Source organism: Anolis sagrei, chromosome 2, assembly GCF_037176765.1.
Source record: "Anolis sagrei isolate rAnoSag1 chromosome 2, rAnoSag1.mat, whole genome shotgun sequence".
NCBI lineage: Eukaryota > Metazoa > Chordata > Lepidosauria > Squamata > Dactyloidae > Anolis > Anolis sagrei.
Window position 1 is genome coordinate 243,540,946 of NC_090022.1, and position 12,378 is coordinate 243,553,323.

The window sequence follows — 12,378 nt, forward strand, 5'->3', positions numbered from 1 at the left end:
CAGTCAACATCTGCCACAGGCTGACCATACAGTTTTGCTGGAGGGCTTAAGAGATTTCGAGAAGAAACCCCTCTATGAATGTCTAAGTTCTTCAACACAAGTCTATTGTCAACTTCCAGTGTTGACAATATTCCTAGAGATGTGTTCTCTCAGGTAATAGAAATAGAGGGGTTTTAATGTGCATTTTTACGTGCAAGGGTCCTGCACCCTTAACCCTAATGAATATAAAGGGCTAACTGTACATTACTTGGGGTTTCTGAGCATTTCAGTGACTCCCTAGTCTGGGTCTGGAAACTATACCCCGTGAGAGTCAAGAAAATGGCTCAGAACATCTATTGTGTAGGACCACAAAACCATGTAGCAACCACAGACACTGCCTTACCTTTGGATCATTTTCAAGAACTTTGGCCAGTTTTCTGAAGTGTGTTTGGCCATAGTTAATCCTATAGTAACCAGTCATATTTACATTTAAAATAATCCAGTCGCGTTCTGCATCTGAAATTTTCATCTCAGGAAATATTTCTGAAGGCACATGGAAAAAATGAAGTTGGCATAAAAATTTTGGTGCTGTTCTGCAAAATTATATAGGTCCATGAAGACTGAAAACCGACTTCCAATACAAAATTATAATGAAATGATAAAAATTGGTTTATTTTTAAGCAATGAAACACCAACAGTCACAAGAATTATATTTTAATGGCAGTTTGACATGGCATGCTGCACATGCTGAAATGGAACATGAGTGAATCTTAAGCTGATACTCAAAACATGACAGCAATGCAGTTTGTAGTCCCTTGCAATAGCTCATAGATGCCAAAGGCAATGTAGGCATCTGGCTCTTTATCTATTCTTTGGCCTTAAATAAGTGATCTAGCTGTTAAAACAGGAAAAGTGCTTCCTTGCTGCCCCTTCAAAACTCTTTTTTCTAAGCATCTTGCTTACTAGGAAATCTGAACTTCCTTTTTCAATCCCCCTCTAATTCTCCAATTGAAAAAAAAGATATATTCCTTTAAATGCATCTTCTCTAATATATAGTGTGCATTTACAATTTTGCATGTACACAGCTAAGGCATATACTTTTAAAAATGTTAGCTATGCCAATAATATAATTTTGTATGCTAACTTAGTTGTGAAAGGGTCATTGCTAAAACAATACAATAAGTTTGGTTAATTTCAATTCACCCCCTCAAATAAAACACAATCCTACATTAACACCTCTGACTTCAAACCTTCTGGTAATTTTATATTCAAGATGAACACAAGCATTGATTTCCCTGGTATTTATTAAACAATTTCCATCCCCATTCCTGATGTAGAAAAAGAAAGGAAAGTCTTGACTCTCTTTCGAAATATTAGAAGGGAGGGGGCTGATATGATATCCTTAGGGAGGGCGTTCCATAGCCAAGGGGCTACCACTGAGAAGGCCCTGTCTTTTGTTCCCACCAGCCATACCTGTGATGAAGGCAGGACCGACAGCAGGGCCTCCCCAGACAATCTTAAAGTTCTGGAGGGTTCATAAGGGGAGATGCATTTGGACAAGTAAGTTGGGCCAGAACCATTTAGGGCTTTATAGGCTAAAGCCAGCACTTTGAATTGTGCCCAGTAGCAGACTGGCAGCCAGTGGAGCTGACACAACAGAGGAGTTGTGTGCTCCCTGAGCACCACTCCTGTTAGCAATCTTGGCCTTAGTTTGCCCATCCCCGAGTTAGAGTGTTGTTCAGGAGACAGAGTTATAAAATTAATGTTGATATTTATGTTAATCACAGTCTTTGCCACAAACTATCAGATTAACACATAGGAGAGAAGCCATGCCTATTTCCAATGAATACTTTGCTTTGAACCATCCCTGGACTAAAATTTCCCAAAGATTTTCCTGGGACCAAATTTTACAAGCAAATAAACATTACTGACAAAGAAAAAAATGCCAAAACTTTTTTTAATGATGAAGTGTGGAGTATTCCTGTTTCAAGTTCCAGTCAACTGTGTACAGTTCTAAAATGTTTAATTCTTTTCTCCTCCCTTGTCCCTGTTTTCTCTCTGTGCATGTTGCCTATTTAACTATGCCAGTCAGTCATGCTTGGAGAGGTTACTTCCTTAATTTTCTTGTACGAAACATGTTCAAACATTTGGGCTTCTCCCGAGACTGTAGTACATGTGTGTTCTTGTTTTAGCTACATAAAAGTAAGCACCTCCATTAGAAATAAGAATTATAAATATATAAATACGGATGCTGAGGCCTGCAATTGATTTCTCATCAATATAACCGACTACATGTCATAAACAATATAAACTTTTAAGTTCCTGGTGGGGGGAAAAATACTTACTGCTACTTTTATCAAGCCACAATAAAGGCTGTACAGTTCCATTTCTTATCCAAGAAATTGGAATCATCCATGTGTTACTTAAGGAAAAACAAAAAAAGGATAATTACATTTTTAAAAACCTAAATAATTAAAGAAGCATCACATAACTAGCATTTCAGAGAACTGTATTGCAATTTTTGATATATTTCTGTTTTTCCTTCCTTTTCCTTACAGATTTATATGGAGGAAAGGAAAAGCACTTTAATAAAGAAAATAGTATTTTGCTACACATCCCAACTCACACATTCACTGAAATATAATTTTATAAATCCAATTCATAGTTTGGGAAATGAGAAATAGCCATGTCACTCTTCCAAACATAATTTCACTTTCAGTTTTGTACCAAGAATGAGTACTAATGCTTGTTGTTGATCATTAAGGATAATTCAAAATGCAGTTTTCAGATTTGGAAACTATGGTAAACAATGGTTTGTGCTAAAAGGAGGAATTATATCAACTGGGCAAATATGTTAGCCAAGGAGATTTCTGCATAAGATTCCAATAGATATATCAGTCTACCCAAACCAAATCTATGATTTACCAAAATCCAACTTACTTTGTGCTGTTTTTATCTTTTTCTGAATAATATTGATCTTGACTGATATTCCCAGTGGAGAAATTTACTGTTAGGACTGGGTAGCCAACTTGGCAGGTCCAAGTGTCCATTATAACCTTTACTTTAGCTGGCAAAGAAGTGTCATTTTGTTCATCTATTACCTTCAAGAAAAGCTCAGGATTATAATACATCTTAGTTTGCTTGTGTATGTATTTAACATATCATATTATGTTTAATGCATGAACATTCCCATCATTCTTAATTATATAATAGCTCACACAATGACAAAAATGCAGTGCATTCTAGTATCAGAAATGAAGTTTCCATAATAACCACAGGCCTGAGTATATAAGAGGAAGAACAATAACAAAATCAAAAAGACCAACAGTGCATGCATAAGAATTTAAAAACCCCTGTCATTTGGATGCTCTTTGATTGTGATACCTCCAAACAGAGACCTCCATTGCCCACAATTCCTGAGCTACTCATGTGAAACTTTCCCTGCACACCAGAAATTCACAAAAGTATGCACACCCCTTATGGAATAGTAAAGAGTTTTGGGAGCTAAAGAGTGTTAATTTGCAGACCAGAAAGTAATTCTGAAAAGTGCTTCTTTATGGGAAGGGGACTGGACTCTGGAAGAGTAACTTGCCCCAGGCTTTGTTAAAGCAAGCTATCTGACTAGAGCTGTCCAAGGTCCTGAAATACCTACTTGATTCAGCCCCTTCTCTGGTTCAGTTTGAATATATTTAGAAATTATATACATCTTAATATCAAAAAGTCGTTGTGGTAGATGTTCTCCCCTGAAATTGTAGAATGTCAGCAAAACCCTAATCCAAGGGAACTTTTGCCTCTTAACATCACAGCTGGGCATGTGTCTCTTCCATATTTGCTGAAAACTGAAATCATTGCTGTGATCTGGAAAAATAACTCTTTCATTCATCTGGTAAATTGTCAATTAATTATCATGACATATTTCCTGACAGTGCATTAACAGTAACACCTAATTTGACTTAACCCACACTTGGGCATCCAGAATACCCATTAGTCTTCCACTAATCTTCAAACTGGACAAGGGTGTAACTGAAGTCATTCTGAAGTGTTAGATGCTTCCCAAGCACAGCAAACTGTTCATGCAAACTATTTTCCTAAAGATGAAATACACAAGAGCATTTATAAAGGTGATCTGGGCAGCTTAATCTTTATCCCAGGGTAGGATCAGGAAGTTTCTTCCAAATGTATTGTACTGTTGAGTGGTGGTTTTATATATCATTGGTTATGTTTTAGTTTGGATGTTTCTAAAATAAAAAATAAGGTTTAAAAATGAGCCCGTGTTTCTATCTAGACACAAAAAGAAAGTAGCATTTGCATGAATTCTGTGAGAGGTGACCGTAAATGTTCCTCAAGTCTGGGAAATTCAGGTCTGTGAAATGATAGTTCTCTGTGAGGAAACTGGTTTGAAAAGTGCAGTGCCTCAAGGCCAGTCAGAGGAGCCAGAAGTAGCAATAACAGATAAGGAATTAGGTAATCTGAGTGATAAGGAGAGTTCCCAGGAGAAACTACCTGTAGCTAAAGAGCTCAACAAAAAATCTTCATTTACAAATTAGAGCCAAAAACAGATTACCATGGTCTGAGAGATTATATGGGAAAGTTGTGGAGAAAATTCACGGGAGATGTAATGCTTTCATGGGTGTCTATTAAATAATTTATATCACTTAAGGGCAGTTCAGGCAATGCTGTGTAAGAATGAGAAGCTAAGCCTGAGTTCTCTCATTCTTGGTTCAACTCAAGCCTTGGTTTTTGATTTAATATATCCTGGAAGTTTTCTATGTTCCTGTTCATTACTCCTGTTTAAGTTTTACTAGTTATACCTCCTTGTTTATGGATTTATCCTGCACCTGTGATTTCTGGCTGGTCCTGGACTGTCACCTCTGGAACTTTATGAGACATTTGGATTACTGTTGGGTTATCACCTGTTGCTAAACCTTTTTGGATTATATATCTTCCTTTCTTATAGAACTAATTCTAGGTAAGGAAACAAACTGAAAACAGATAACTTAGTTCGACCAATCACCTCTTTTGCTTGGACAATGCAGGCATGTTACAGATCATAATACAGGATGAAAGATACCAGAAAACCACTGTTCTCCTTACTAATTAACAAGAGACTACAATGGCAGGGTGGGGATGCAAAATGTGAAGAGAACAACTGGTCTCAGGTATCATTTAGGTTCAGCCTCTAACAGTTCAGCTAAGTGCATGGAATCTCAGATTTTGTGTGTGTGTGTGTGGGGGGGTGTCACAATTGCTTTTTAATCCCATTTTGAACTTGAACACAAATGCAAAGATCTCATGCTCCCAACATGGTCTTGCCACTCCCACAATTACACAATACTGTGTGATTATATTGAGATTGGCGGTTATAGTAAGATGCCAGCTGTCATTTCCTTACAACATAAATATGGGATTGTGAACAACATTAGCACAGGCCTCAACAGTGCTAAGCAGAAAACCAATATCTGACATGGAAGCAAGTTAAATATTTAAAGAGCGCAATGTAGCCCTTTAATTATGCTGATCTATTAGACCCACATTCCGTGATTATGGCTTCAAACCCCAGGTTAATGTCAATTCTTGTAATAAAAGTACTAATAATACTATATACATTTGAAGTACCTTTTGAATATGATTCCAGAGATCATCCTGGATGGCATTTGAAAAGGAAAATACATTCAGATATGACTGAAATAAAACAAGTGTCATAATTATTCTACTAAACATGACAGTACATTTGAAAAAATATAAGTGAAATCATAAGTCAATTTTACAGAAATCTAGAAAATCATTTTTAAACTCACATGGAGTGCTTTAATAAACAGTGTTTCAGTCAAAAAACTGGAAAGCATCCGGATAATGGAGGCCCCCTGAGAGACAGAGAATTTGAAAGAGAGAGAGAGAGAGAGAGAGAGATTAGCTTGTTAATTGCATAGCTCAAGACAATTGATGGCATTATATTCAAAGCAGTGTTTTCTCATAAACACATAAACAGGCAATTGTATACATTATAAAACATCTATCTATGGCATATAAAAACATAATATTGTCTATTATTATTTGAGGACAAGGGGGCGGGCTTAGCACAGCGAGTTAAACCGCTAAGTTGCAGAAAATCCTGCCGATCAAAAGCTTGGCAGTTCAAGCCCAGGTCGGGGTGAGCACCCAACCATCAGCCCCAGCTTCTGCTTACCAAGCAGATCAAAAACAGAAATATAAGTAGATAAATAGGTACCACATTAAGCAGGGAGGTAATAAAGGTGTCCATAAAGACATCAGGAGGATATCTAAGGACAACAAAAGTTCCTCAGCATGGAAGATACGGCGACAACACACACACACACACACCCCCAACTTGGCCAGAGTTGGGCATCGCCTCCTGATGCTGGAAATGGAAAAAGATGTGAAAAGCCTTTACCTCTGTTTATGTATTGTCTGTCCTGTTAATTGTATTATGGCACTGAATGTTTGCCATTTATTAAAAACATTTATATTCCGCCTTTCTCACCCTGCAGAGGACTCAGGGTGGAACACAACATATATACGGGGAACATTCAATGCCAGAACATAAAATCATAAATATATACAAACATCAAAATCACTTATATCCACTTTAAAATCAGTTGCTTATGTGTTCTGTAATCCACACTGAGTCCCCTTGGAGAGCTAGAGAAGAATATAAATAAAGTATATTATTATTATTATTATTATTATTATTATTAATAATAATAATAATAATGACAAGAAAACACTCAGCCAATAATTAATGACAGAATTAATACCAGAAACAATATTTGCATTTCCCAACATTTTAAAGAATTATAAATTATTCTTTTTAGCCACCTAGCACTGTTTAATTCAACTTGGCATTTCAAATAACAAGACTATGATCTTACCACTTTTCCCACAAGAATATTTTTGCGCAGTTGAAATGAACATGGGAGAGATAGTTGCCTACTGTTTCCATTCTCAAAACCTCAACAAAAAGGAGAGGAGCTTGTTTCTCTGTCCCAGAGATCCCTTGCTTTAGACCAGTGGTTCTCAACCTGTGGATCCCTAGGTGTTTTGGTCTACAACTCCCAGAAATCCCAGCCAGTTTCCAGCTGTTAGGATTTCTGGGAGTTGAAAGTATAAACATCTGGAGACCCATAGGTTAAAAACCACTGCTTTAGACTTCGTCTATTTAAATATTCTCCTTTGGACCTAAACTCTGCCCCAAGATGCAATGTATGCACACACACTTGGAGACACAACGACTTATAAAGCACACACCTCCTCCTAGCTTATAGAGTTCAGTTACAATAGTGTTAACAGACTATTGGATCCATGAAAAAAAAAAACTTATTTACACCAATAACTTTGTCTCATCATGATCACCTAAGAAACTGTTTGATCCACTACAAAGATTTGAATTAAACATGTTTCCATAAATACTGGTCCCATTCATTCATTTTCTTGCTGTGCACAACACCTTGATATACAATATGATCATTTTATGTTAAGCCACTTTGAGTCCCCTTCGATGTAACTCTTGGGCCAGAAGTCCTTCTTTCAATAGGGTACACTATTATCCCTGGTTTTTTATATCAATTCAAAGCCCAGGAACATATCCCCCAAGGGTAGGGAGGCCAGACCGTATAAATTTCATTTTCTCATAAAGACTTTCCTATTCAGAGTTCCAAGGAGACAGCAGATTACCCTTTTTCACAAATATATAATATTCTTGTACAATAATATTTTGTTCATTTTCTATTTTACCTTCAAATATGTTACTAAATTAAACTGGCGGTTTATTGTAGCTGCTTCATCTTTTTTATGTGTGACTGATAAAGACTGGCCTTCTAAATCAGTGTCCAACCCCAACATAGGAAACAAAACAGAATTGCTGAAGTCTTCGTCCTGAAAAAAATAACCTGAAATTGAATATCAGTATTTACTCCAAAACCAAAGATTTCATTTTGAGCAATCTTTGAAGCTATATATATAATTCTGAAACTATTCTCACTTTCTATTTTTTCTCAAAAATTTCACCAAGGCACTGAATTAATACTATGTTTAAGGGGAATATGTACTGTGTCGTATAACTACAATTTTTCACAGACAGACCATAAGTTTGCTCAAGGCATCACCTCACATGAACAGCAGAAAAAATCCAAAGAGTGAAGATGTGAACATGTTCATTTCATTTTCACTACATTTTTCACACACCCCCCCCCCCAAAATTTCATTCTACATAAGTTGTCCTTTATTTTTCTGTACAGGAATTCATGAATATTTTGGTATGTGCTTTTCCTAATGTACATATTTATGGGGTCGCTGTGGTGCAGCGGGTTTAACTGCTAAGCTGCAGAACCTGCTGACTGGAAGGCCAAAGCTTCAAATCCGTGGGATGGAGTGAGCTCCCATCCCAGCTTCTACCAACCTAGCAGTTCGAAAACATGCAAATGTGGGTAAACCAATAGGTACTGCTTTGGCAGGAAGGTAACAGTGCTCCATGCAATCATGCCAGCCACATGACCTAGGAGGCATCTATGGACAATGCTGCCTCTTTGGCTTAGAGATAGAGGTGAGCACCACCTCCCTGAGTTGGACCCAACTAGACTTAATGTTAAGGGAAAACCTTGACCTTTACCTTTACACATGTTTACAGAATTTTCTAATGTATGCATTTTAATCTTTGTCTAAATAGTTTGTAAATCATGCATATTGTATCACATATAAAAAGAGGGGAGGAAAAGAATTTTGCAGTTTTCTTCTGATAATATGAAACTGAAAGATCCATATTACACTTTCATTAATAGTCTGACAGTCTATGAATTAGATAAAATCTTAATTAATGCAAATTTCTTCTCCCTCCCTATAATACACTAGAATTAGCACTTGCTGGACATTAATTGTCATGATGCAAAAGTTCAAGACCACTGGGGAAAATGTTTGATCTTTGGGACTTGTTTCCTTAAAGATGATATGAAACAGTAAGATGAAGTTCTACAAGTTGCATCTAGACCAGGCATGGGCAAACTTCACCCTCCAGGTGTTTTAGATTACAACTCCGACAATTCCTAACAGCCTACCAGATGTTTTAGGAATTGTGGGAGTTGAAGTCCTAAACACCTGGAGGGTGAAGTTTGCCCATGCCTGGTCTAGTAGGAGGAAGGAGTCGCAGCAGCAGAAAGAAGGCAGAATCAGTACCAGCAGTTAGCAAGAAGCAAGGCATACTGGCAACACCTTGCCAAACAGTTCCCAGTAACTTCAAAACACTGAAAACAAAACATTTCTATTATAGATGTGTATTGTACATATGTAAAAAAAAATGTTGACTTAGTTCATACCTACCAGTGACACTGAGGAATCAATGTGATGTGCTCCTAGATGCTCAAAATATGTGGCAAATCCCTCATTAAGCCACAGGTCATTCCACCATTCCATGGTAACTAGGTTTCCAAACCACTTAAAAATAAGGACAGAAAAAGTATTTAAATAAATTATTTCAAAATATTTTTCTCATTCTTTTGGTAAGGCAGATTAGCTTTACATGCATACATACATACATGTCAGAACCCAGTTTTCAGGGCCTGGATTCTGGCACCAGAAATCAGGGCCACTGACATTGAACACTGATAAGGCACCTGCAACGACTGAGAGGAAACGGCCGATGGATTTGGCGGGTGGATTTGGCGGGGTTTTCCCTTGGCGGGAATTGTATCTTTGAATGTGGGGGAGGATATATAAGAGACTGTTAACCACCGCCTGGCACTCTAGGCTTTTCATATGTCAATGATTCCTGTAGTAAAGTTTCCAGTGATACCAGAAGCGTCCTGTGTCTTCATTTGGGAGCAGCTACAATGTGCTGACACATACATACTTTGTGATTACACATACATTGCTGTAATATCTATCGATTGTCAGGAATTTCATGGAATCATAGAATCATAGAGTTAGAAGAGACCATACAAGCCATTCAGTTCAACCCCCTATCATGCGGGAAATGCACAATCAAAGCTTTAGAAAATCGATAAAACATTATTCAGGCAATTCAAGACAGAAATACGAGGTCTGGATTTCCATCAGACTTGATGGTTTCCATCTTATCTTATTCTTATTCTCAGACTTGATTATGTATTAAATAGATTATAGCACCATAGAATCTTAGTGTTGGAAGTAACCATGAGGGCCACATAGTCCAACACCCACCAATCAGGAATACACAACCAAAGCACTCTGAAAGATGCTCATCCAGCCTCTGTTTAAAGACATCCAGCTATGGAGAATCCAGCACCTTCCAAGCAAACAGTGTTTACAGTAAAAAAAAAAACAACAACATGTTTTTCCTAGATATTTAGGTAGAATCTCTTTCCTTAGAATTTGAATCTATTGATTATTACTCTAATTCATATTCTTTTATGACAGATAGAAATCATGTTATTACTCTAAACCAGTGGTTCTCAACCTGGGGTTCCCAGATGTTTTTGACCTACAACTCCCAGAAATCCCAGGCAGTATACCAGCTGTTAGGATTTCTGGGAGTTGTAGGCCAAAAACATCTGGGGACCCCAGGTTGAGAACCACTGCTCTAAACTGTATACAGTTCCCTAAATCAGTCTTCATAAGGCTAAGGCCCCTTGCACACAGCTTTATAAAATCCATATTGAACTGGGCTATATGGCAGTGTGGACTCAGATAATCCAGTTCAAAGCAGATATTGTGGATTATCTGCCTTGATATTCTGGGTTATATGGCTGTATGGAAGGGCCCTAAGTTTCCAGATCTAAGATCATCTTGGTCATCCTTCTTGGGACACAAACCAGCTTGTTGATCCTTCTTGAAATGTGGGACCCAGAACTGGACACAGGATTCTAGATGAAGCCAGATCCAAGCAGAATAGAGAGGCACCACTACTTTCCTCAATCTTGATACTATACCTAGTGCAATCCCGATGAAGCCCAGAATTGCACTAGGGGTTTGGCTGCTGTACCATAATACTGACCGATGATTACTTTGTGATCCACTAAGGCCCCTTCTACAGAGCTGCATAAAATCCAGATTATCTGCTTTGAACTGGATTATATGGCAGTCAGTCATGTAGCCAGGGGGGGGGGCTCGGGGGGCTTCAGCCCCCCCCCCGAAATTCTCATGGTGGTTCATGAAAAGGCCTTACTGGTGCATTATTTAAACTGTTATGTTTATTCATATCATGATCTGATCACCATACTCAATATATCCCATATGCTTGGGGGTATTCGGGTAATGATACAAAAGGTTTGCTAGGCTAGACCCTCTTTCACTCAGACTCAGCCCCCCCCCCAAAAAAAAACTCCCCCCCCCGAAACCCCCCCCCCTGAAATTTTTTAGCCCCCCCCCCCCCCCCCCCCGAAACGAAATCCTGGCTACGGGCCTGATGGCAGTGTAGACTCAGATGATTCAGTTCAAAGTAGAGAATGTGGATTTTCTGCTTTGATAATTTGGATTATATGGCAGTGTAGAAGGGGCCCAAGACCCTAGATCCTTTTCACTTAGCCAGCTCCTAAGCCATTTATCACCCATTCTATATTTGTGCATTTCATTTTTTTCCCTACTTAGCTGCAATACCTCACATTTCTCTCTGTTGAAATTGATTTTGTTAGTTTTCCAATCTATGGCTAGATCTACATTTCCCTATATCCCAGGATCTGATCCCTGATTATCTGCTTATCCCAGATTATCTGGCAGTGTAAATTCATATAATCCAGTTCAAAGCAAAAAAATCTGGATCAGATCCAGGAATATAGGATTGATGTTGTGATTAATGTTAAATTGCAATGGAACAGCTACAGTAAATTAGAAAATGCTCACTTTATTTTAAAGATGAATAAAAGTACAGAACATTTTACCACATGCCTGGTGTCCTATCTCATGGGAAACAATCTGAGTCACCCTTCTTTTCCATCTGGTGTTTTTATCTTTGGGGTTGTACAGTAAAGATGTATCCCGGAAAGTCATTAGTCCCCAGTTTTCCATTGCACCAGCATCCATGTCAGGTAGTGCAATTAAATCTAAATTAGTTTAAACAGAGAGGGGAAAAGGATTTGATCATTGCATATTTCACTTTCTCCATTTGCCATGCAATCTACTAAGATTTTCAGTGATTGGCAGTAACACAACATTAAGACGACTATTGGGAAATTTCACTGTGTTTTTTTCCTGCAAATAAATGTGTTTTTCTAATTCCTTCTATATTCTCATCAGACACATGACATCAGAAACTCATATAAAAACAGAAAAAACTCCAGCTAGTTCAAGTTAAAGGGGTACATCTACTTTCCTTCTTAGGCCCCTTCCACACAGCTATATAAAATCCACATTGAATTGGATTATATGGAAGTATAAGATAACCCAGTTCAAAGCAGATATTGTGGATTATCTGCC

General features: G+C 37.9%; 1 protein-coding gene across 2 annotated transcripts in view; it reads right to left on the reverse strand.

Annotated features, from left to right (window-relative positions):
• Nucleotides 1–12,378, reverse strand: part of LVRN (laeverin) — a 44,860-nt gene that overhangs the window by 17,539 nt on the left and 14,943 nt on the right. Inside the window, exons 5-12 of one of the 2 annotated variants that reach the window (XM_067464489.1) lie at nt 11,851–12,005; nt 9,310–9,423; nt 7,732–7,872; nt 5,778–5,843; nt 5,596–5,622; nt 2,920–3,080; nt 2,325–2,401; nt 383–522 (exon numbers count right to left, since the gene is read on the reverse strand). In XM_067464489.1, coding sequence (XP_067320590.1) covers nt 383–522; nt 2,325–2,401; nt 2,920–3,080; nt 5,596–5,622; nt 5,778–5,843; nt 7,732–7,872; nt 9,310–9,423; nt 11,851–12,005 — 881 coding nt within the window. Of the gene's footprint in view, nt 1–382; nt 523–2,324; nt 2,402–2,919; nt 3,081–5,595; nt 5,662–5,777; nt 5,844–7,731; nt 7,873–9,309; nt 9,424–11,850; nt 12,006–12,378 lie in introns of both variants that reach the window. The other variant, XM_060759677.2, reaches the window with a different exon arrangement.